This window comes from Hoplias malabaricus, chromosome 2 (assembly GCF_029633855.1).
Source record: "Hoplias malabaricus isolate fHopMal1 chromosome 2, fHopMal1.hap1, whole genome shotgun sequence".
Taxonomy (NCBI): Eukaryota; Metazoa; Chordata; class Actinopteri; order Characiformes; family Erythrinidae; genus Hoplias; species Hoplias malabaricus.
This window is the reverse complement of record NC_089801.1, coordinates 47224369-47251790: the sequence shown is the minus strand read 5'-3', so window position 1 is coordinate 47251790 and position 27422 is coordinate 47224369. Positions and strand designations below refer to the sequence as shown.

General features: G+C 41.0%; 1 protein-coding gene across 1 annotated transcript in view; it reads left to right on the top strand.

The window, feature by feature from the left end:
• chrna8 (cholinergic receptor, nicotinic, alpha 8) overlaps window positions 1-27422 on the top strand; it is a 103923-nt gene that overhangs the window by 25524 nt on the left and 50977 nt on the right. Inside the window, exon 3 of the mRNA XM_066659946.1 lies at window positions 12310-12354. Coding sequence (XP_066516043.1) covers window positions 12310-12354 — 45 coding nt within the window. The remainder of the gene's footprint in view (window positions 1-12309; window positions 12355-27422) is intronic.

The window sequence follows — 27422 nt, the reverse complement described above, 5'->3', positions numbered from 1 at the left end:
AGCAACAAGAACTGAGCATTACTCATATACACTATATGTCTCAGAAATAATGGACATGCGTTTTAATGAGTGAATTCACCTACTTCAGCTCACACATGTATTTACATGGTTTTAACTTCCAAAAGCAGCTGCACATGAACCATAGGTCACCATAGTCAATGTCAAGCAATGATAAGAGTATACAGTATATAGCCCTTGGAGCAGTGAAAGAGCATCATCCAAGCCCACTTTTCAGTCGTGGGGCCTAAGGTCATCTGTCTCAATGCCAAGTGTTGGCTAGAGGTTGTGGAGCACGGCAACATTCTAGTATCTAGGGATGCAACAAATATTTGGCCACCGATATTATTTGGCCAATATTGTGGGAAAAAAAAACGTATTCAGTGTTTTGCTGAATAAGTAAAAAGAGTTTCCAGTACATATATTCTGCAGTGGCCCACTCCTGCAGAGGGCTTTTATTATTTTATTTTATTATTATTGAAATGACAGGTACAGGGAGTGAAGAGGAGACAGATGCTTAGATTAAACTAAGCAATGTTAACTCAGACAGTTTTTGCAATTGTAAATAATATTAAGCCAGTCCCCGACGTTCAAAAAATGTGCTCCACAATGCCTCCTTCAGCTTTCTGAGAGGACTACATTAAATTAAAGTCATGTGGAGACACAAAAAGTCACAGAAGATCATGTGACTGGAGATTTAAACAGAGAGAGGCAGCCAATGTTTTGTGAAAAGGTATTAATTCAAATAAACTGATACCAAGAGTGATAAGTGATGAGGGCTTTATTTATTTAGTTTATGGGTACCACTTACAAATATGATCACATTTGGTTTTAACATCTGCTTATTAAATGGTTATTAATTAGGTTGTAAACACCTTAAAATTCATTAATAATCATTTTAACACAGGATTAAAAGGGCAACAGTGACCCCTTTTTGGTCTAATAGTGAAAGTGTCAGAGAACTTGCTGAAAACGTCAAGGTAAAAGGAAGCCAAGACCTGAGAATGTGAATTTAGTTATTTCATATGTTAAGGTGCATCACATTATTATTGTCTAAAAAATATATTCTATCTGTGGTTAATTGATAAAACTTGGTGGTTAAATGGTTATACATATTGATATATATTGATAATGTTGACTGATGGAGAAGACAAAGTAATGTCAGTATCTGGCAAGATCTGAGTTTTAAGGGTGCAGATGGGTTCATTAGCTGGCAAAATACAGCTAACAAATATGGTTCTTTACGGAACCAAAGGAGGTTTTTCTACACTCTCAAGAGAGTTCTCATTTAAAAGTGACACATTTATGGAGAATGTGGTGTATACTGGATGGGTCTATATATCACTAAAAAGGATTATTTTGTTGTAACAAGCTGGACATAGTAGAACCCTTATTGGTGTTTTAGAGAACCGTTTTCAAAAAGGTGCTACATAGAAACATATTAAGACTTTTTTCTTCTAAAGAACCAATTCATCAGGGAAAGAACAATTTCAGTATTGAAATAGAACATCCCCTTACCTAAAGAACCCTAGATGAACCCTCTTTTTAAAGAGTGTATGCATTACTCAAAGAAACTCTTGTAGCACATTTTTTAAAATAGTGTAGAGTGTAAAAATGAATAGAAAAAGGGGGAGCTTTGTTGTTAGGTCAGCTGGGATGTTAAAAATATTCAGTGCTAAATAAATATGTTTAAATTGAAATGTTATTATTGTTTTTGTTTGAAAAGCAACACAAAATACATTAGGCCATTACATTGATATAATAGGTAAAAAAGACAAAATTACTGAAAGCCTGTGAAAAATAAAATCATACTTGGTGTTTGGCTTTTGGTCAAAGAGTAGAAGGTGTCACTGCAGCTGAGCAGCAGAACTCCATGAGGCTGATTAAAAGCACTGCTCTAGAAGTCTATGGAGGACATCAGGAAACATACATTACCCAATGTCCTACTAAATGTGAAGAGATGTCAGGCTCCATGCCAGATGCATACTGATGAACCGCAGCTTTCAAAACACAGCATCTCCCCTCCACAGAGAAGTGTAATTGTACAAGACATTTTTTCAAGTAATCCTCAAATGGAAGTCTATCAAAGTGTGTATAGCATGAAGAAATGGCTTACAGCGCTTTTCCACTGCATGGAACCCACTCTACTCGACTCTACCAGGCTCTACTTGCTTTTAGGAACCTGGTTCTTTTTCCACTACCAGAGAACACTCTAGAAGTGTATATGTTGTTGTCTCAAAATACCATCTCTAAAGCCTTAGACTTTTAAAGTTTTTAAAGTTTTTACATGACTTTTAAAGTTTAGAATTCTTACATTCCATGATTTTTTGCAGACTTGTACAGAAAAAAGAGAAATATCAGGCACATACTGCTCAACACTCAGTTCCTAAGATACACAGATAAACATGGATGTACAACTCAATGCGGTTATAGTTTGCCCTGCTATTTGTGTAAATCCACAAAAAATAATAGTAATACAAAAAAATATAAAGTCACGAAATGGCTGAAATAGAAAGTGTCTGGTTAGATTAATAGCATATCTATATCCATATCCATAAAGCTGCTAGAGAGGTATAAAACCCCCAAACATAATCAGTGGAACAGTGGAACTGCTTTCTCTGCAATGATATTAGGAAAAGCTGGATTTGTTTGTGATCAGGTTTACCTTTATATAAAAAGTTCATATTTCTCTAGTTAATATTTACACATAATAAAGTGTACATGTGATTACTGCATAATTAAGTAGTAATAAGCATCCAGTTAAGTAAGTTACTGTGTTAAAGGAATAATAATGCCCAGCCTGTACTGAAAGGTTTGCTAAAAATCATTTTATAGTGTCCCACTCCGTGGGTGGGACATTAGCTTAGTGCGTAAAAGAACAGCTGCAGAAACCTGGAACAAACCACCCCCACCCCTATCCCTATTCCACAGCCCACTCATGAATTCTTATGAGTGGCTGTGGTCCTCATGCCATCTGTGGCCACCAGAGCGGTGGCCTGAAGAAACCACAGCGGAGGTCATGAGGAAGGAGGCAGGATAAACAGCTTACATCCAGAAGGTGAGGGAACAAAACAAGCTGAGCAGTGGGACGGTCAGAGCCAGGTCACCAAATAGCTGGCCTCGCTGAAATGAACCCATGTGCTGCTAACACTTTAATCCATTAATCTGAATTTACATGAGGTGCATAATAGACTTTACCTTTGTACACTGAAAAGTAACAGTTACTGGCCACATACATCAGTCCTTTATGGTGGGTGTAGCTCAGAGTCAGAACTTGCTGATCACAACGATCATGGTCATAATATAGGAAGCGTGGTCTGTGAGGCTGTTAAATATGTTGCAACATGTGGATGGAGAATTATTTTCACGTATGACAGAAATGTGTGAGGAATACCATTTCCCATGCTTTTGAATGTTTTGCCAGGGTGGTCTGTAACTTGCTTCACTGGATGGCCCCCACACCTAGTATGGGAAGTCATGCAGTGCCCTGTGAGTGAGGTCGGAACAACTGACTACCCTACCCCCAAGGTTTCCATTGGTCTGCACCTGCAAGCTTTCAGAAAACATACACGAATCATCTTAATTGAATTGTGAGGTTCTACCTGACATTTTTGGCCAAATTTAGTTATTCTAATATTCAAATATTCTTATTATTTGACAACTCCATGTTTAGTTTTTTTTTTTTACTCCAGCAGCACTGCTGTGTCTGATCCACTCATAACATGGGATTCCCTACCCTCTTCCAAGTTACATAATACAGTTTGTTCAGTGCTCAGCCCAGAGTAGCAACAACAGAGGCTCTGTTCTCCAGATTACAGGCCAGTGAAGCATCACAATGATTTTGAAGCTGTAATTTTAAGGTAAAATGTTATGTAGTGTTCCTTTAAGTCTTTACAGCTACTTATTGTACACTTTACCCAATAAAGTTTATGGAATCTTATTTATAATGCCCATTTACAGAGTTCCAGATATCACATTGATTTCTCTATAAGAAAATGAATTAGATAAAACACTAATTTCCCATTGAATCTATAGATAGAAAATAAAAACCTATAGAAGATAAAACAAGACCCTCCTGTTGTGGAGTGCCATCTGTGATGGTTTATGGCCAATCCTGTACATAGAAATGGGTCAAATCATACAAACACACACACACACACACACACACACAAACACACAATATGCCTCCTAATCAGTAGCCCTCCTTCTCTCTAGACATCCTTCTCTCTCTAGGGTCTCATTCCCCCTGTGCTGTCCAAAAAAATTATGAATCTTTTTTCTTTTTTCTTCTTCTTATCTCTCACTCTCCTGCTCTCTCCCTCTCTGCCAGATGGTTAGAGAGAGTGAGAGAAAACAAGAGACAAAGAGGGTGAGAGATTGAATAGGACACTATGAATAAAGTGAAACAAAATGGGAGACAGAGAGAGAGAGAGAGAGAGAGAGAGAGAGAGAAAGAGAAAAGAGAAGGGATGGGAAAGACTGACTGAATGAATGAATGAAAGAAGCAGGCTGAGGGAAAAAATAGAAAAACATGCAATCCATGGCACCTGAAATAAGCAAAGGAATACAGTGTGTGTGTGTGTGTGTCTTGCAGGCCTCGATTAGCAGCTCATAAATATACCCTGCCTCTCAGTTCATGTCCACCCTTCATTAAATTCATACAGGAGACGCTGCGTCGGCTCTTTATCAAATAAATCACTCTTATTTGATTCCCAGCGTAAAGAGCCTCGTGGTTAAGCCTCAAGTAGAAGTCTGGGTTTTGACACCTTTGGCAGACACTTTGCCTTTATTGAGACTGTGGCCAGAGACCCCTGACACAACACTGAGCCTGAGAACCAGCAAAAGCCTTAACTGAACTCCTGTCTGCAGGGCTGGCAAAAGGCTTTCCACATTTAGCCCTTTGTGAACAAATAAACTCTGGTTCTTGAACTGGTTCAACTCTACTCGGCTCTACATACTTTCCCTAAGAAAATATGTACTAAGAAAAAAAATTCTTAAACTTCTTACTTAAGATAAAAGTTAACATAAATACTTCTTCAAAAAGTATCTATAAACATTGAAGAAAAATTAGTATTCTTTAAAAATATGTTCTTAGCTGTTTTCTTAACATTTACAAACATTTACATTTACACTTGAAGCACAATCACATTAACAGAATATGAATAGTGCAAGGCACAAAAAATACACTGACAAACTCCCAACATCATTAGAAAAACTTACCTCTGCAGGTGGATTGTAGTGTTCCCGTTTTTGTTGGAATTTTAATTATTTTTGCTCTGGAAGAAGAGCGAAATAGACATGAGTTGGGCTTGCATTGCATCAGGGGATTGCTTTCACAGCTGAGTAACATTTCGATGCTGCCTTAAAATTCTGCCAGATTAAGATGTCTCAATAGGCAGCTTAGGTGAGGTGTCTAAGAATTGGGACAGCCTATGTGTTGGCAGCGCGCACACTATGACCTAAAATGCTCTCTATGTAGACAGCTCACTAGGTTTTGGGACAGATTTATAGACAGAGCATTTTTCTGTTTCAATTTCCTTGGGAAATTGTTTCCAGTTCAGAAATCGGATAATGGTTCATTCCCCATTTTCCATTCAAAAACATAATGTTTCACAGACCTGTCCAGCTCCATTGCATGATAACACTTTATTTCTGGATCTTCTTTAGCTCAACATGCCCATTGATATTGTCATGGTCTGCAATATTGGTAAAGGTGTGAATGAACCATGAATGAGCAGTAGAAGCAAGTCCAGCAACTTTGCAGGTGCTTGGAAGTGGTGGATGAGCACTTGCAGTGCCTACTCAAGCTTTTGCCATGGAGAAAAACTACAGGCTTGCCTACTCGCACACCAGCCCCATGGAAAAGCCCTGCAAACCCCTGTTTCCAACCCATGCCTACGCATGCCAGTCTCAGCCATTAGGCATGTACCCTGGAAAACCTTTGTCCACCCTTTGGAGATTTCAATTGCATGCCCCACTGAGAAAGTCTAGGCCCTTCCCATAAGATTCCTGTGCCAGCCCTATGAGAGGTATGACAGGCTGTGCTTCCCTGTCCACCCTGACCTTTCGGCTTCCCCTTCACTGGTTGGTAATGGTACATCGGTCTGAACCATGCTCATGTCAATGGCTAAGGTGGACGTCGCCACAAAAGACAACTAGGTCAGGAAACACTGGTTTGTTAAATATGTGTTGGTGGCTGAGCCCTGCCTCTTTGGTGGGGAAATGGACCTGTAGACACAGATGCAGTGGTTGCAGATGACATTGCAGCCACATGACTCTCCACACTCAATTCAGCTCCAATTTCCTGTCAGCACACTCCAGATGAGAAACACCAGGTAGGGATGTTCAGGAAGATAGACAGAATAATAGCAGACACATAGCAGCAGACTACTTTCTGTATCATGTCCAAATATTTATAATTATATGAGAAGCAGAAGGAGAAATGATGGCCATTCATTCATTTAATTTTGTGTTACCACTTCTTCCTGTGCATGGTCACATGGTTGTTGGTTCCGAGCCTATCTGCAATCATTGGACACAAGGCAGCGACTCACCCTGGACAGGGCACCATCCTATCACACTCACACCTTTGGACACTTTTGAATAACACATTCACCTACCAGCATGTGTTTGTGGACTGTGGGAGGAAACAAGAGCACCCGAAGGAAATCTACTCAGACACAGACAGTGACCAAAGGTTGGGATTGAACCCACAACCCCAAGACCCTGGAGCTGTATGACAGAGCCTCCATGCAGCCCACCACATGGGCTTAAATGTAACAAACATCAAAATGTGAAAAAGATAATTAAGCTAATGCACTGTTGCATTGAGACATCCTGTCTTCCCCAGACATTTTCTTCAGTGTGCCCCCACCCTTGTGACAATGAGACTTGTTGAGCATTTAGGCCTGATCCAATTATATATTTTTACCCCTACACCTTCTCAGTGTGATTTGCCACTTGAAACTGAGCTACAAGGTGTAGTGGTTAAAATTACCCTTAGAAAATTGAGACAACCCTTCAAGAGCTTGATACATCACTAGTAGACAGCACTGTCAGTCTGCAGTGATATCAGAAGACAGATACAACCTCCTTTCTGGACAGTATTTCAATTTACTGCCTCAAATAATGTTTTATGTATATATTGAAGAAAAGGGTTATAATATTTTGAAACTAGATTTTAAGCAGAACATACTTGTGTTGGCCTTGGATTTATATGGCATAACACTTAGCTTGGAGTGTGCCTCAAAAAATCTATTTTGAATGGCCATGTAGCCCTAAAATTTCACCCTACCACCCCAACAAGAACTGAGACACCCTACTCCTAGGCAACATGGAAGGGTAGGGCTAAGTGATATGGGCAAGGGGTGAAATTGGGCCATTTTCAAACAAGTTTCTGAGACAAAAGGAAATCTCCTGAAAGCAGTAAAATTGGGAATGCAGATGCCGCCACAAACTGCATGTTTTATAGAGGAGCAATGAGGCACTGTTATGGTTGCATCTATTGGCAGCAGCAGACAGCAGGAGTTATTCAGAGGAGGACTGAGTCGTGATTATCTTGGTGTCGAATCAATAATTACAAGCATATATTTCCAACCAGGATGTATTTATGAGGACTGTAGCTCTGCTATAATATTTTTAACTCACAAATTCTGAAAGATATGCAGGGCAGCATGGTGGTGCAGCCACACAGCTCCAGGGACCTGGAGGTTGTGGGTTCAAGTCCCGCTTCGGGTGGCTGTCTGTGAGGAGTTGGTGTGTTCTCCCCGTGGGTTTCCTCCAGGTGCTCCGTTTTCATCCCAGGCTCCAAAAACATACATTGCTAGGTGGATTGGTGACTCAAAAGTGTCCGTAGGTCTGAGTGTCTGAGTGAATGTGTGTGTCGCACTATGAACTCCAGGGTGTGTTCCTGCCTTGCACCCAGTGATTCTGGGTAGGCTCCAGACCCACCTGATAAGCAGATAAGCGACCCTGAATTGGATAAGCAGTTTCAGACAATGAATTAATTAATTAATTAATTGAAATCACCATCTTTATATTGTGCCAACCAGAGCTTTTTTTCTTGATGAGAATAGGAACAAATGCATTGATGAGTAAATTCTTCTTGCTTGCCATTTTCAAACTACTTAATGGAGCACTAAGATTTGGTATTTTATTCATGGGTTCCCCATGAGTGTAATTCAGTTTTACAGCACTGTCCTGCAATCAAGGGAGAGTGTGAGGGCATGAGAGTAGATGGTTTCCTACACTCCACCAAAAGTTACATAGAACTGTTTCTACAGTGCTTAGTCCAAGAGTTCGCATAAAATGACAAAAGAGAGTGTTTGAATTTTTAATTACAATTTTAAGTTGCACAAGAAAACAAAATGCTTTAATGCTTATTTGTACAATACTTAAATCTGATAAAGCACATTAAATGGCCAAACAGCTGTAGTTATCTCCCCTCCCATATTACTTCTTTACTTCTTTAGTTTTCCCAAAGGTATTGAATTGATCTCTACATACACAGTTCCAAGGTTGTGGGCTTCATACATTCTAGCTGATACTTCAATCATATGTAGCTGCTCCAGCATGTCCTGTTTTCTGTTTTTGTTTTTCTGTAGAGAATCTTAATAATAATCAGTGGTTGTACACAATGGACTATAAGACAGAAATGTAAAGCTGAAATGAAATACTTCATAGGACACATCTATGAACAGATGGATAATAAAGTTTGTTTAGGACTTTAAAATCAGGGCAACCTCAAACCACATGACCTAGCGAGCTAGCAAACTAGTACACATGATAAAAATAACAAGATTAGACAGTTGTGTGTCTTACTGACAATATGAGACTGAAAGGCTATCTGCTATTTACAGCATTAGCGACTTATAATGAATTACAGTTTATTCATTTAGATTCATTTCTGATTGCTGGACATCTCTGAGCAGCTGGAAACAACTGGATGGAAAGTTTCCAATTTAGTCCAGATTTATTTGAGTAATAATAGCATTTCCAAGGGAAATTGAGGCCTAGATGAAGAGATTACACAAGCGTCCCTCCATTAACTTGTACGATGATATGATAACGGTCTTGTACCCTATTTTTCCCCAAAAAAATACCACAGCCATGATTGTTTCAGTGACAAGATTAACCCCAATAATAAAATACCATCAGAGCTTTGCATTTTAGCCTTGACAAAATTATTAAATACTAACACAATCCAAGGGAGGCGTCAGGTGTCGTAGCTAGCCCTCGTTTTCACAGTGGTTAGCCTCACTAGGGCTGGAATGCTGTCATCAATTCACTGCCAAATGGATGTTGGCTGCCAAATGAAAGCAGATTTTAACACGCAGAGAGAGAGAGAGAGAGAGAGAGAGAGAGAGAGAGAGAGAGAGAGAGAGAGAGAGAGAAAGAGAGTGAGAAAGCGAGAGAGAGTGAGCAAGGACGGACTCCCCTTCAGAAAGCTGAATCATTAGCGTCTGGAGGCAAAAAGTGACAGTTTAAAAACATCCCTTTTTTTATAGTAAGCGGATAAGTGGGAAGTGCCCAATTCACTTGATATCGGACCCTTCAGTTTTGAAGTGTTACATGGTAAAATGCATATAGAGTCAAGCGCAAATATGTTGGCACCCCTGGTAAGTGTTTAATGAATTTTCTAATATTTTTCAAAGCACAGTTTACTGGATACACACAAATGTATTTATATATTTTTATTTATTTACTTATTTTGCACCCATAGACAATTCCAAACATTTACCAACCCTGCTGAATAATCCAGTATAAGCTGGTTTTGATTTCAGTCTTGAGCTGGTTTTTGATTGCCAAGGTGGTTGTAAAACTAGTCATTTAGGCAGAACATATTCTATACTGGTAAGCATAGTGTATGTTGCATTTGATTTTGGTCATGCTTGGTGGTGCTGATCATGTTGCTCATGCTGGTCAACCAGTTTGATTATGGCTAGACTAGCTTGAGCTGACCATGCTGTTTTTTTCAGCAGGGAAGTCACTCTTACATGTGGAAAATTTTATAGTAATTCATAGTCATACCTGTAGACAATATCACATTCACACCCAATCACTCACACAGTGATTCACATAATCACACCTGTGGACAATTTCACACACTAAGCCACTCACAATTTTGCACATCTAGTCCACTGATCAAAGTGTGTTTTTGGACTGTGGGAGGAGACAGGAGCACATGGAGGGAACCCATGCAGATGCAGGGAACAGAAAACCAACCACACTCATCCAAATCACTGACCTCTTGAATGTTTATGTGGCTGTAGATAACAAAATTCTCCTGCCCCCCAACCCCTTGTGTAAAAGCTTTCCTAAAAGAGTAGAAACTTATCTTATCATAAATACTATTAAAAATTCATCATTACTTATCATAAATACCCAGGTGTTGGTTTTTAAACATGCCCTTCAGTGCTTGTGAAAGAATGAATGATAGTTATACTGTGCTTGTCAACACACTCAGTGCTTTATGTTCCCTTGGACAGTAAGGAGACTCCTCAACAAAACCAAATCGTAAGTGACCACAGTGGCAGATGTAGCCACTGTGTTATGTGTATGTGTTATCAAGTCATTATGTAGGCAGCCTTTAAATAAAGTGTTACTAACCTCTTTATGGATACTCTGCTAATTTTCTGTGGAAATACCTGACACATATTGACATGTGCTCAATATTCTACCAATACCTGCCCTGACACCCCCCCCCCCCCACACACACACACAAACACCCTTCCCATTGACCAGCAGTTGACCCTGTGAAAATCCTCTACTCTAAGCTAAGCAGAGGATGGGAAATGCCAGCATTTTTTTTTCATTTGTTTTTCCTTGTTTTCCTTCAGGCTACGCATTATTCACTCTTTTCACTGGCACTTTGGCTTTGTGCATAAATGGAGATGACTGGAGGTGTTTTTTTCTTTGTTTTCCAGTCACTTTTCTTTATCATTCTTTATTCACTGGGGGATTACATTTTTACAGCTTTATTTTTATCAAAAGGAGGTGTTCCAAATGTTTAATTATTTTTATGTGTGCAAAGGAGTTTTAAAGCATTTTTGCGTAACATATAATTGTCAACATTGCGTAATATAACAGTCGCATGCTCTTTTGTCATTTTATGGTAAATGGTGCATAGTATTAAAGGTTAATTATCATTTTATTTAAAGTATTAATATGCTATAATCTTTACATTGTCTAAACCAGGGACATTGTTAGACCTAGTTTACTTGAGCATGTGACCTAGTGAATTGTTGCTGTGCCCCACTAAAATCATGGCAGTAAAACGTCAATTTTATCCTGAATTTCTCAGCAGAACTACAAGACACAAATTCAAAATAGGCACTACATTTCCAATAATGCCCCAGCTTTTTTCCAAAGCAGCAAACACTGTTAGTCAGAGCCAGTTTACATTGTGTTTTGCAAAAATTAATGGACATTAGTAAATCATGAAAAGTAAGTCAGCTATGCAGCAGACAATGTCATTAAATCTCATGGTGATATAATTTGTTTGTAGTTAAATCATAAGTTCATTCATTATCTGTAACCGCTTATCCAATTCAGGGTCGCGGTGGGTCCAGAGCCTACCTGGAATCATTGGGTGCAAGGCAGGAATACACCCTGGAGGGGGCGCCAGTCCTTCACAGGGCAACACAGACACACACACACATTCACACCTACGGAACATCAGAGAAACATATCTCTACCCAGTATTTGAACAACCTCACTGGAATTTACATGAACTAGGGTTGGCTGTAAACAAAGTGAAAGGTGTATTAACTCTAGACACCACTGTTCATTGACTTTCGGTGTGTTTAAGCAGGTCTGCTTTCTTTATCATTCACTTCCATCATTGTAATAATCTATAACCTAACAGCTAGCTATGAGTGGGAACAGACAATGTTTTATGCACACACACACACACACAGACACACACACACACACACACACACACACACACACAGAGTAAATGTTAATTCAAAGGCTTATGTAACATGGCTGGATTCTAGTGGAGCCATAAAGGCATATTACACAGGGAAGTGCTGTCCATTCTAGCGGTGATTATTTCTTTGTTGAAGCTTTGTCAGGTCAGATTGCTCTAATTCACACACACCGTCATAACAATTCATACTCACATACACACACTTGCCATACACTTATCTCACAAGCTGGTAATACCTCTGTTTAACTGTGTGTAAGAGGTTGAGAGGGAGAAACAGAGAAATATATGAAGAAAATAAAGCAGTTTTATAATATTAAGGCTAATCCTTCAGCTGTATCTTTATGGTATATCAGACCTATTCTCTTTTTTTGTTTTTTTAGGATGAGAAGAATCAAGTGCTTATAACCAATGCCTGGCTGCAACTGGTAAGTGTGTGTGTGTGTGTGTGTGTGTGTCAGAAAAATATTGCATTGGCACCAAAAGCTCACCCCCAAATTCATTCATTCATTCATTCATTCATCCATTGTCTGTAACCGCTTATCCAGTTCAGGGTCGCGGTGGGTCCGGAGCCTACCTGGAATCACTGGGTGCGAGGCATGAACACACCCTGGAGGGGGCGCCACATCCCCACAATGTAAATTATTAGATTTTAAGGTGAAGAATTTTTTTAATTGGTTAATGTTAGGGTTAGAGTTAAAGTTAAGCTAGTATTACTTACAGAAATATTAGTTGAAAGTCTCCATTAAGTAAATGGAATTGTTTGTTTGGCAATGGGCCTTTTTGGGTCCGGTAAACATTCACAACATAAATATTGTGATTTGAAAACAGATCCAAGCCATAAATTACCTTCACCCATTTGAGTGAAAAGAAATTATGGCTTAAACACTTAGCAGAAAATGATTGACATGAATATTGTTTTACATGTTTGAAGCTTGTAAAACACATTATAATCATTTATCATCACAGGTCTAGTGCCTCTACTGGCTGGTGGCAGTAAGATGTGTAGCTCTGTCTACCCTCATGTTTTAAATGGCAAATCTGTCAATTTTCAATTCAATTTTTCTCCTCTACACACTCTTTCCATCTCTGGTGTCTAATTACAACAGTTAGTTTTTCTTGTGCTAATATTGGCAGATTTTTAATTTTCCCAAGAAATATATTTTTAAAATATTATTCTGCTACACTAAAAAAAATGTCTGTAAATTTTACGGTGAAAAACTAAAACCTTCACAGTAAATGACTGTAAACTCTAAAATAGGTTGAAAAAAGTTTCTGTTTCTGTAAATTACACCTTACTGTTAAATATTATTAACATATTAATATAAAATATTAATATTATTATTAAAAACAATATTTGCACAAACCATGATGGGCGTTACAAGTATCCAATGACTGAGAGGAGCAGTGACTCATTAGGGAGCTCCCAGCATGCCTTGCTGCTCCATATTTTCTATGATTTTCAGAGTTTTGTTTTTCTCTGTCTGTGAAGCTTTTTGATTTTGGGTTGCATTGGGGTGATTATTTTGTGTAATTGTGTGTGTGTGTGTTTGTGTTTGTGTTTGTGTTTCTGTGCATGTTGTGACGAGATGTGTGTTGGTCAGGAAAGTTCACCATCAGCCTGTGTTCGGATTGCTGGAGTGTGGCAACCAGATACTGCACACACTATTTACATGTTAATTTTATGGCTAAACAATGTTTGATTGTTTTTTATGTAAATACTATGGAGTATATTTGGTGTATATCTGTAAACAAAATAGTTCATGAATGTAAAATTTACAATTGCCAAAAATAATACTGTAATGTCATATACATTTTGACCGTATATTTTAAGGTGAGGGCTGCATGGTGGCGCAGCAGGTAGTGTGGAGGTTGTGGGATTGAGTCCTGCTCCAGGTGACAGTCTGTGAGGAGTTTGGTGTATTCTCCCTGTGTCGGCATGGGTTTCCTCCGGGTGCTATGGTTTCTTCCCACAGGCCAAAAACACATGTTGGTAGGTGGATTGATGACTCAAAAGTGTCCATATATGTGAGTGTGTGAGTAAATGTGTGAGTGAGTGTCATCCTGTGAAGGACTGGCACCCACTCCAGGGCGTGTTCCTGCCTTGTGCCCAGTGATTCCTGGTAGATTTTAAGGTGAGATTTTGGTATCCACAGCTGCCGTTTTGTTTTTTTATCGTAAATCTTCCGAATTTTTACAGTGTTTATCATAAAAATGTGTTGTTACACTTAGGAATGCAGTGACTGACAACCTTGGCTGGTCTGAGACCACCTGCAAAACCCACCCCCTTGTCTCAGATAAATTAAATTAAGATTAAATTTAAAAATTAGACCTCTGCCATGTCACAATCTGCAGAAGTTACTGGCATTTACCAACTTTCCATTCCAAATTAAATGGGACAGCAATGACATGCTGGTGTTGAAATAACATTCCTCTCCACATTAAATGGTGCAAATGTTGTTCTCTCACCTACAGAATGTCCAATTCCACTTTAAACTTTGCAGCAGTTACATTCTGCCGCCTACAGAGTTTCCATCCCAGCTAAAATAAAGAGGAAATTACTACAGCCCAGGTAGAATTATTGATTTCACTTTAAATGCTGCACTGGTGGACTGGAAAATTCATGCACATTCCAAGCCCACCTATTATAAGGAGTTGGTTCTATGGTGTAAACATGTATTAATATTATACCCTGATTTCATCCCTGCTGAGTGGCATTGGTGTGTGTGTGTGTGTGAGAGAGAGAGAGAGGGAGGGAGAGAGAGAGAGAGAGAGAGAGAGAGAGAGAGAGAGAGAGAGAGAGAGAGAGAGAGAGGCTTCTGTATGAGACTCTTTGCTTTGAGACATCGCCCAGGAGAACAGCAAACAAGGAGAACAACATGAGCACTGGTGGAAATGTAAATGAGGCAAACACATTGTGATTTAGCAAAGGTTGCTATTATGGGGTTATTAAAGCCGGGGAGATACGCTAATGGCTGGAACGGTTTTGAGACGGAACGTCACAATGCCTGTCTGGAGATGAAAACAAGAAAATGAAAAGAGGAAAAAGATGATATGAAGCAATGGATTGTTGTGCAATATAGCCATTTACTTATATGAAATGAGCTTCCCATTCTGAGCAATTCTGAGGATGACATTGCACTCTAACAGGACATAAAGGGACTCATTGCTGGGTGCAGCTATGGTCATAATCCAGGATCATGCAAATATTTGGGCACCCTTGGCCAAATGACACATTTTGTCATATGTGTTTTAATGGAAAAGTAGTACACACAGTGCTTTCAGCAAATATAAGGTGTACAAATAAGGTTTAAAGTGTTTTTGTGTAATGTATATTTGTAATTCAAAATTTCAAAAACATTCCCATGCTCTAGTGTCATTATAATTATTGTTTGTTTGATTTTTTTTTAAATAAAATGGTAAGTGTCATTTTTAATACTACACTACAGTTACCATAAAATGACAAAGAGTGGAGAATGTTTGAATTTTTAACTAAAATTATATGTTATACACACCATAAAAAGGCTTTAAAAACATATTTGTGATTGTAATATATGTGCATAATTACGTTGGAAACACTTTAAATTAAGACTAAACTTATATAAATTATTTTAAAATCTGTTTATTACATTGTTTTAATTGTGTTGTAAACACATTAAAAGTAATTAATAATTGTTTGCAACACAAAGATAGAAGGGCAACCTTATGTTTGCCCGAGAAAGTGTCTTTATGAAAAAGTACAGGCAAAACATATGCTTAGTCTTTAAAATTTGTATTTAGTGATTTCATATATCAAGGTTCATTCTCAGAAAAAAATATATGGTAGAGGTACATTATTGTCACGAAAGTTACAAACAGTGTAAATGTACCTTTAAAGGAGTAATCTGTAATAATGACACCAAGCGTTTAAAATCTGAACTCTTCCCCCTCCTCCACAGAAGTGAGGCTCAACAGGTTGCCAGTTTGAGGAAAATTGAATGAACAAGCAAGAGATGAACTCTTTGGATGGTAATAGCTAAGAAGAATGTGCCATAATCAACATATTTAAACAGAAAAGTGTTCATCATTCCACTACACAACAAAAAGATTAAAAAAAGTGAATGAGCGTTTACTAGGCTTTTAGTATCCAAATCCATCTTAAATATTTCAAGTAGACACGGCTGGTGTTACTTATCGATTATCCCTTCCACCATAAATATAATTTAGGCAGAATTTCTTATTCACAATTTCTCACAGTTTTTTTTTGTATTCCAGCATTTAGTTTTACCTTAAATGGGTTTATCCTCCAGCTTCTTACTGAATACTCATTCCACCTTAAACAGCTATGCGAAGCTAAAGCTAGTACTAGGTTTTCTAAACAAAACTCGTTTTGAAACACTACTTATTTGCCATTTTATCAATTTAAAACACACGACCAAGTGTGCATCATGTCACTAAAACATCTACCTATTAGTGGAACCAAACGTGATTTCTCCGTTCCACCTTAAATATGTGAATATGCGAGGCTTTGCATGGACAATTCTTACTCCTTAATTTGTTTAAAACACCCACCCACACACACACACACACACACACACACAACAGAGAAACACACATGAATCTGCCTCAATTTCTTCTTTTTCTCTAAAGTATTTACACCTTTCAATCATGTTGTTATTCATCTTCTTCATATGAAACACACAAAACACAGTTCTGACACTTTTCAAACATCGCTATGCCTCACTTTCTTTATATAAAACACACAAACTATGGTGTTTACTCCTTTTAATTTATACATAGGTGCCTGTACTACTATTTTTTTAATGATTTGCTGTTATCTGTTCAGGAGAAAATTAGCCTGCTAAAATGTGGCTCTGCTCTCTAGTATTGTTGCTTGTAAACTGCCTCCACTTTTCAAAGGCCAGTATTTCCTCTCATTTTACTCCCTCTCTGGTCATGGAGATTTTTAAAAGGGCAATGGGCCTTTTTGGGTCCAGTAAAATATAACATTAACTCAGTTCACTTAGCCATTCCATGGCTGCAATACTGCTTTAGCAATGTTATGAGCGGCAGAAGTGTTTTAGCTTTGACTGTTTCCTTAATCTACAGTACAAAGTACAGTAAATATCTTACAGATTACTCTTTGAAGGTACATCAGGGGTATTAAAGTCAACTTGTGTTCCCTAAAGGTACATTACATTCTCTTCTTCAGAAAGACATGTGAATATTTGTAAATTTTATTACAGAAATGTGTAAAATTAAAGAACATACGTCCTGAAGAGGAATTGGAATAATAATAAATATGTGATTAAGCTGACAGACTTGATGTTAGATTTCTGATGGAGAAGACAAAGTAGGGTGAGTATTTGGCAAGATGTGAGGTTTAAGAGTATAGATGTGGGCTCACTACTTGGCAAACAACAGGTCATTAAAAAAAATTAGGTCATTAATGATTGTAAGGTGTTTACAACCTAATTAATGACCAATAATAAACGGATATTAAAACACTTATAACCTATTTTAAGGGTAGTTTTATTTATTATAAAGTAGTACCATTACTTTCATAACATACAAAAACATCAAAATCATTTGTCCAAGCTTTTTCATATGACTATAGTTTTGGTTGCTAAATTGCTGGTGTGAGGATTGGTGGCAAATATCTTTGGACTGGAAGGGGTTTGTTTAGGGACACATCTGTTTTGTCACAGGTGTTGACAAGAAGAGTATAAAGCCCTCCAGCATTGGACTGTGGAACAGTGAAATTGTTCTCTGCCGTGATGAAGCTGAAGTTGGAACCTTGTGAGCACAGAAAGAGTAGAGACATCCAAAGGCATTCATTATTGGTCAAGATTGGCCTGATTTAAACTGGTCTATAAAAAAAAAGACATTGTCTTGGGTCTAGTTTCTATATAAATATTTACCATAAAAATTGATTTCCACATTTAAAAATTATGTATATGATAGTGAAAGTCATTATAAGTCATTATGTATTCAAAATTTTTATTCTGGCAGAAATCGATACGTCTAATGGATGTCCCCAAAATCACCCATCACCAAACATCAATTCTTGACCTCCCTATTGTTCCTTTGTTTGAGAGTTTATTGAATGCCATCAGATCTTCACAGAAATATTCCACCATCTACAGCCCCTGGCAAAAATGATGGAATTACCACAGGATTTTCAACCAGCTCTTTAAAATAAAATAAACAAATCATAGATATTATGTGGCTTCTGGCTTTCATGATGAAGTTTTTGAAGAAAAAAAAATTGGAATCATCATCAAAGAAATTCACAATTCTACTCAGCCTCAAATTATGAGGTGTGAACTTCAATACTCAGAATCAATATTTTACATCAAGCTGGTTCCCACATTCATAATTGTTTATTGTGTTTATTTCTTCAGTTTATGTTTAAGTGGTGTTACCTTCATCATGTTTAGTTCCCTTTACTTGTTTATTCATTTAGTCTGTGATTCCTTGCTTCAGTAAAAGTCCCACGTCTACGCACTTACATGCCTTGTTCCTTGCTTCGAACATGACAGCTGTAGGTGTAGCTGCAACTGCTAATGTAATTCACTGGCCAAGTATAGTGTCGTACAAGCTCGCCAATTTAATCCTGGCCTTGAACCTGGCTCCACAGTCCATATTTGATGACCTCTGACCTAAAGGCTTGAGAAGCAGCCTTGGGCCTGAAATGTTGGTGGTTAAATCCTCAGGATTGGCAGCAGAAATGGGGTTTAGGAAGTGCTTTCTACACCCCCAGCACCACTAGGCCAAGTGCCCTTGAGTAAGGCACCTACAGCATCATTGCTGTAGGTTCACTGCCATAATCAGTTGAGTGTGAGTTGAGTGTGAATGTCTCCCCAGGTAAACTTGTGTGGGGACCACCAGCTAATCCCCACCGTGTACATTACATTTTAAGGTTGGGTTAAGTATTGAATTAATGTTAGTGTTAGAGGTCATCTTGTTGTACAAAAGGAAACGTGAATGGAACATCTCCACAAAATGAATGGAAGTCTATGTAATGTCGCCACAATTCCTGATCTAGGTGTCCTGATCTAAATCTGTTGAGCCCTCATCAGTCTAAATGCTCACGATAAGCTCATTGATCTGCTTTTGGGATTTTAAGCCTTGTACAGAAAATTTCACAAAGTGGTTTTTGATCCTGTTGATCAGTTTCAGTGCTCTGTTTATCAAAAGTTGAGACATACAGAGACTAGTCCTTCATTATTCGAGGGAGGTAAATGCTCATCCCCAAAATCCTGGTAGATATTCATGTCTCCAGAGATCCAGTTGTGTGCTAGGGGGTGTTTTACTACTCTAGTCAATGCTTGGCAAACATTTTTCTAGTGAAATATACTTGCTTTTTTTGTTACGGAGCAGAGTCACCAAATGCTGAAGGGCACAGTGCATAATAATCAACTACGATCTGCAAAACTTTACTGTTTAATCTCATTTTTTCCCACTGAAACCTGATAAATCCTTGAACAGATGTTAATTTATTCAGGTCAGCCATGGTTGATTGGTCATTTTTCAAGTGAAACCTGATTGGACAGTCATTATTCCAACACACTTCAGCAAACATGGATACTACTATTAACGTCACGGTGCCAAAATGTTTTTCGTGATCATTCTGGCCCAGCTGAACTGCCTATATATTAATTTTACATCAAAGACTGGAGTTTAGGAATGTATTGCATTTGATAATGGCTGTACGGCTAAGATTTCACTTATGGCTGAATAGATCCCCAGTCCAGTTTCTGAGTTTTAATTCAGACATTTTTGACAAAAACATTTCTTACTGCCAGATGTGAATATTTTGTTTATGCTGGCATTTGGTAAACATGTAAAGCATAGCCATGATAGGAGTAAAATCATGATTAATTTTGATGATGAAATTGCTCTGTGTGTGTGTGAGAGACACATATGCAACACGTACCATGTCTAATGCCCATTTCAGTGGCCATGTCAACTGGTCCGTGATGGCGCCTGAGCCCTGAGAGAGAGAGAGAGAGAGAGAGAGAGAGAGAGAGAGAGAGAGAGAGAGAGAGAGAGAGAGAGAGAGAGAGAGAGACCTATTCTCCTTGGCTTCTCTAATGTGATTGTTTAGAATAGAAGTAAAGAACAGCACTTTCCCTCTCTTTCATCTGCTGGGTTAAATGATGCCTCACACACACACACACACACAAAATTATATGTATGCACTCTTCTGGCAAGATGCTAGGACACTACTGTGAGGCTTTGATGGCATTCAACCACATAAGCATTATGTCAGGTCAAGCACTGACTTTGGATGATTCGTTCTGGATCACAGACACTACTACAACACATTCCCAACATAGTGAAAACAGAGAACACAACTGCACTGCTACACAACCCAGCTGGGAGTTTTTATATCGCTCTAGCCAACACTTCGCAAAAACTTCTTTTCCATCCATCCATCCATTATCCACAGCTTATCCGGGTTAGCGGGGGAAGCAGTCGGAGCAAAGAAACCCAGACCTCCCTCTCCCCAGCCACCGACTCTAGCTCCTCCGGGGGTATACTGAGGCGTTCCCAGGCCAGTTGAGACATATAGTCTCTCCAGCGTGTTCTTGGTCTGCCCCGGGGCCTTCTCCTCGTTGGACATGCCCTCCAGGAAGGCGTCCAGGAGGCATCCGAACCGGATGCCCGAACCACCTCAACTGGCTCCTCTTGACGTGCAGGAGCAGCGGCTCCACTTCAAGTCTCTCCCGGATGTCCAAGCTCCTAACCCTGTCTCTAAGGGAGAGTCCAGACATCCTGCGGAGAAAACTAATTTCAGCCGCTTGTACCCGCAATCTCGTTCTTTCGGTCACTACCCAAAGCTCGTGACCATAGGTGAGGGTTGGGACGTAGATTGAACGGTAAATCGAGAGCTTTGCTTTTCTGCTCAGCTCTTTCTTCACCACAACGGACCGGTACAGAGCACCGATCCGCCTGTCAATCTCACGCTCCATCTTTCCCTCACTCGTGAACAAGACCCCGAGGTATTTAAACTCCTCCACTTGAGGCAGGATCTCACTTCCAACCTGGAGAGAGCACTCCACCCTTTTCCGACTGAGTACCATGGACTCGGACTTGGAGGTGCTGATCCTGAGACCACCAAACCGGACACCCTCCGCCACTTGGCTACGCTGAGAAATTCTGTCCATAAAAATTGTGAACAGAACCGGTGACAACGGGCAGCCCTGATGGAGTCCAACTCCAACTGGAAACCAGTCGGACTTACTGCCAGCCATACGAACCAGACTCCTGCTCTGTTTGTACAGGGACTGGATAGCTCGTAACAAAGAGCCCAGTACCCCATACTCCCTGAGCACCTCCCACAGAATACCCCGAGGGACACGGTCGAATGTCTTCTCCAGATCCACAAAACACATGTAGACTGTTTGAGCAAACTCCCATGCACCCTCCAGGATCCTAGCAAGGGTAAAGAGCTGGTCCTGTGTTCCACGACCGGGGCAGAATCCGCATTGTTCCTCCTGGATCCGAGGTTCAACTATCAGTCGGACTCTCTTCTCCAGTACCCCCGCATAGACCTTACCGGGGAGGCTGAGGAGTGTGATCCCCCTATAGTTGGAACACACCCTCCAATCCCCCTTTTTAAAAAGAGGAACCACCACCCCAGTCTGCCAGTCCAGAGGCACTGCCCCCGATGTCCATGCGATGTTGCAAAGACGTGTCAACCAGGACAGCCCCACAACATCCAGAGCTTTGAGGAACCCGGGGTGAACCTCATCCACCTCCGGGGTCCTACCGCCAAGGAGTTTCCCTACCACCTTGGCCACTTCAGCCCCAGTGATTGATGAGCTTGGGTCCCCAAGCTCTGCTTCATCTGCAGAAGACATGCTGGTGGGATTGAGAAGATCCTCGAAGTATTCCTTCCACCGTCTGGTGACGTCCCCAGTCGAGGTCAACAGTTCCCCACCCCCACCATATACAGTGTTGGTGGAAAACTGCTTTCCCCTCCTGAGTCGCCTGACGGTTTGCCAGAAACTTCTCGGAGCCGACCGAAAGTCGTTTTCCATGTTCTCACCGAACTCCTCCCACACCCGAGTTTTTGCCTCAGCAACTGCCGAGGCCGCAAGCCGCTTGGCTCCTCAGTACCTGTCGGCTGCCTCCGGAGTCCAACCAGGCTTGATAGGACTCTTTCTTCAGCTTGACAGCCCCTCTCACCCGGGTTGTCCACCACCGAGTGCGGGGATTGCCACCCCGACAGGCACCGACAACCTTGCAGCCACAGCTCCGTTCAGCCGCCTCAACAATGGAGGTCCGGAACATGGCCCACTCAGACTCAATGTCACCAGCCTCCCCCGGGATGCAGTCGAAGCTCTGCCGGATGTGGGAGTTGAAGATCTTTCTGACAGGTTCCTCTGCCAGCAAACCCTCAGCACATGTTTGGGCCTGCCAGGTCTGTCCGGCATCCTCCTCCGCCATCTGATCCAACTCACCACAAGGTGGTGATCAGTTGACAGCTCAGCGCCTCTCTTCACCCGAATGTCCAGAACATATGGCCGCAGGTCAGATGATACGACTATAAAGTCGATCATCGAAATGCGGCCTAGGGTGTCCTGATGCCAGGTGTACTTGTGGACACCCTTATGTTCGAACATGGTGTTCGTAATGGACAAACTGTGACGAGCACAGAAATCCAATAACTGAACACCACTCGGGTTCAGATTAGCGGGGCCGTTCCTCCCAATCACGCCCCTCCAGGTCTCACTGTCATTACCCACGTGAGCATTGAAGTCCCCCAGCAGAACAATGGAGTCCCCAGAATGAGTGTTCTCCAGCACTCCCTCTAGGGTCCCCAAGAAGGCATGGTACTCTGAACTGCTGTTCGGTGCATAAGCACAAACAACAGTCAGAGCCCTTTCCCCAACCCGAAGGTGCAGGGAAATTACCCTCTCGTCCACTGGGGTAAACCCCAATGTACAGGCGCTAAGCCGGGGGGCTATTAGTAAGCCCACACCTGCCTTACGCCTCTAACCCTGGGCAACTCCAGAGTGAAAGAGCATCCAGCCCCTCTCAAGGAGATTGGTTCCAGAGCCCATACTGTGTGTCGAGGTGAGCCCAACTATATCTAGCCGGTACCTCTCAACCTCGTGCACCAGCTCAGGCTCTTTTCCCACCAGAGAGGTTACGTTCCATGTTCCAAAAGCCAGTTTCAGTAACCAAGGATCAGAACACCAGGGCCCCCGACCCCGACCACCACCCGATCCACAATGCACCAGACCCGGATTACTACCTCTCCCACAGGTGGTGGGCCCATGGGAGAGTGGACCCATGTATCTCTTTCGGGCTAAGCCTGGCCGGACCCCATAGGTGAAAGTCCGGCCACCAGCCGCTCGCCAAGGAGCCCCTCCCCCAGGCCTGGCTCCAGGGTGAGTAACCCTGCTCCAGGCAAGGGAGGCTGTGTCCACGTTATTCTCTTTTTCATCCGTGTCTTTATGGATCACTCTTTGTCTGGCCCATCACCTAGGACCAATTTGCCTTGGGAGACCCTACCAGGGGCTATTGCCCCCGACAACATAGCTCCTAGGCTCACGCAGGCACGCAAACCCCTCCACTGTGGGAGTTCAAATGAGAACGCTGAGGCGAGGTTGATTTTTAACCCAAAAATCCCGAGGAGGAAAACTTTATTAATCCTTGCCGCGAAAAGAATCATCTCTCCAACCGAACACTAGCCGACTCCTCGGCCACTCATGAACCTGAACCGAGTCCTCTATTCAGTCCGATGTCTAGGGTTAACGGAACGGTCTCCCTAACACAGCGTCTGTGTGTGAATATTGTTCATAAGCGTTCAGTAGTCCCTACACCACCACGTTAAGGTGGTGATCCAAGGAGGAGAACTTCTTTTCAAAAAATCTTATGTCACCTTTTTGCCTGAAGCTATGTCTCTAAAGCAATTTTGAAAGACTTTAATCCAATAAACTTAAGGTTTTGGCTTATTTTTGCCCTGAAAAAAGGTCCAGTGTTTGTACGCAGCTCTGCTGTTAATTACATTACTTAAGGACGAGCTGACTGCAAATTTGAGAGACTGCTACCTGCATTTAAAAGTAAATGCAAAACTAAACAAAAACTTACAAAGAAGTTTAACTTCAACCATGAACAAGCTACAACCGGCAAATTTTCTCAAACGTACCATTCCACGTTTAATGATGCAGAGCTTCTAAAAGAACACAAACAGCAGCGGGAGTTTCCTTTAATCAGAATCAGAATCTTTTATATACCAACAATCTGTTGTACAAGAAATTTATTTTGGTGCAAGTGTTAACATAAACATTAAATACAATACAGCGTGAGTCAAATGTCTGAGGACACACTTTTATTTCAGAAACGAAGGGGAAAATGACATATCTGGATACCCCAGCATGTAATGGGTGAGGGGGCCTTCTGAGCTATACAAGACTCATATGTGAGCATTAAATGCAGGGCTCATGAGTGAACTTGAAGGAAACAAGCCTCTAGGCATGACCTCCTGCCCCTGCCCCCAAAAAGATGAAGGGAAACTCAGCTGCATTTTATCAACAAAAAGAACACAGCACACACAGCTCTGACCTGGATCTGTGAACTGTAATGAGTTTGGGCCAAAAAGAAGAGGAGTTTGGGGAGAGATGTGTGATAAACAGAGCTTTACATAATTGGTATATGGCTCTGTGTGTGTGTGTGTATGTCCAGTGTGCATGTGTATTTGTGTGTTTTCTTGGTCCCAGCGGTTAGCTTATGTCCATGTGCATCAGCTGGATGACAGCTGTGTGTGTACTAATTTGATTGTGTGTGTGTGCATGCGCTAACATGTTGCGTGTTGGAAGTGAAGTGTGTATTTCATCATTATATTATAGCACAGTTAGTTACAGTCCCGCAATGTGATTGGTTGAGACGATCCTGGAGTGCCAATATTACACAAAAAAGCATTCTGACCAAAGCACTTCCAGTACTACCCTGCCACATACAAAAATATCCTAGCTACAATGCCAGCATTTACAAGACCGTCATTCATTTACTGATTTGAAAGTCACTAGGATAAAAATAGGAAAATGCTCCATCTGTGTGTTTTCTGGGGCTGTGGTCAACACAACTCGAGGCATGTTCTCGTTTACTTTTTTATGGACGGCTCTGGAACTATAAGGGTCCCATTACTTATGTGAGTAAAAGGGTGTCGTGGTTAAAATCATCCCCTACTAAACAGCAGTGATTCAGCGGCGTCCTGCTGCCAGACTGCAGCCATGTCAGAGCTCCTGGTGTAGTTAAATTTAGGGCATCATATATCATCACCCACTCCTAAAACTCAGTGATATGAAGCTGAATGCAGTTGCTCATTTGGTGGCTTTTTGTTCAAAATGTCCAGTTCCACCTTGAATGCTGCGGCAGCCACAAGCACTAGAATGCAATGGCATCAGCATTTAAGGATGAACTGGAAATTCAGAGATATTGGTATACTACTATCGATGTTTTATGCAAGTTAAGATGTAAAGGGACATATTGCACTGAAACTATATTGAACTAAGATTATACAGTGGTTATTAAAGTTTATTAAAGGAGTATAAAAATACTGTAATTTGTGGCTTTCTTTGGTCACTTGCACCACCAACTTGCCACTGATTCACAAGGCATTCATAGTCCATGATTTGAAATCTGCCTCTGAGAAATCTTGGTTTGGAGGGGTATATAGCCTTCCTCCTCATGCCCTTACCTCTTTCCCAACAAGAACTGGGACACCCTACCCAAAATATGCACTTTCTACTTAAACAGACAGAACTTGGCATCATTTACACAAGTATCTGAACTCACTGTAAATAGTAGATAAACCATGACTCCTGTCCATTTATCCACGGCTCTGAGGCTGTTGCCTTGTTTAAAGCAGACATTAACTCTGTAAAGTGAGGCAGCATTGGTTCTCATCTAAACTGAATGCTCCAGACCTGTTTGCTAGAGAGCACCTGAGTCCTGAACAGAACCAAATCAAGATACAGAATTAATTTAGAAGGAATGTGTAAATGACTGGAATTATTTTACCTTGCCAAATGTTGATGAAAATATTAGCAATGATACACTCGAGGTATGTCATATTTCAGCACAGGTGCAATGTGGCCTTTTTCCCACAGCCAGTGCCAGCATCTCACATTATAGCACTCCCTCTCATTTACTGTTGCTTAAATACACCGATCAACCATGAAATTATGACCACCTCCTTGTTTCTACACTCACTGTGCATTTTCTCAGCTCCACTCACCAGACAGGAGCAATTAATAGTTCTACAGTTACGGACTGTAATCCTCGTGCTCTGCATACTTTGTTTCCTCTCTTTCATCCTGTTCTTCAATGCTCAGAAAGTGAGCCATGACACACATGCCAGGACTTATGTAGTGGCGTAGTATTATTAGTTTTTATACATCTTTAAATTGCACTATTTAGTGAGTAGGTCGTTATTTGGGACAGAGCATAGTTTACATGAGGTGCCAGGAAAGTAACTAATACAAAGCCGGCACGTTTTCCTGCGTATCGCCTCCCGGAGACCTCCGTATTTTGCCTTTGTTCAGTATTATTATTCATCCCTGAAGCCCACACCATGTCTGAGGAAATCTCTCGCTGTGAATTTGCTGCTGTCTGCGTCTCTGTTTGTGGAGGAGAGGAGTTCAACAATGTCCGTCCGACTTCTGACCGATCTCTGCCTTTGCGGTCTGCGTCGACACGACGCCTGTGGTGAAGGTTCAACGTAGAAGCATTAACTGGGCTTTTCTCATGTGTACGGGTAAAATTCTGACATCACACAGCATGCCTGTCTGGCTTTAATTTTTAATGTTTAAATTCCTATTTTCCTATATGTTGAATTACATATGTCATAAAACTACATTGTACACATACAGCTTGCACCAGGTTTAATTTTCCAACATATGAAAAAATAGACATTAAATAATGTTGTTTATACATTCGTTCATTATCTGTAACCGCTTATCCAGTTCAGGGTCACGGTGGGTCCAGAGCCTACCTGGAATCATTGGGCACAAGGCATAAATACACCCTGGAGGGGGCGCCAGTCCTTTACAGGGCAACACAGACACACACACACATTCACAAACACCTATGGACACTTTTGAGTCACCAATCCACCTACCAACAGGTGTTTTTGGACGGTGGGAGGAAACCCACATGGACACGGGGAGAACACACCAACTCCTCACAGACAGTCACCCGGAGCGGGAATCAAACCCACAACCCACAAGACTGCAACACTACCTGCTGCGCCACCGTGCCGCCCAATGTTGTTTATTTATTTCACTAATGTTACACTTAAATAGCACCTTTCTAGAAACCCAAGTACGCTTTACAATCAACACTTAACATTCAATCTACACATACACTGGCGAGAAGCGGCAGCCAAATGCGTACCGTGTACTCTCAACCAGGAACGACCGTCCACCACCGCATCGGGCACTAGGGTTTCCCCCTTGAGCACCAGTCCATACCTGGGCATACAGACATTCATTCACAT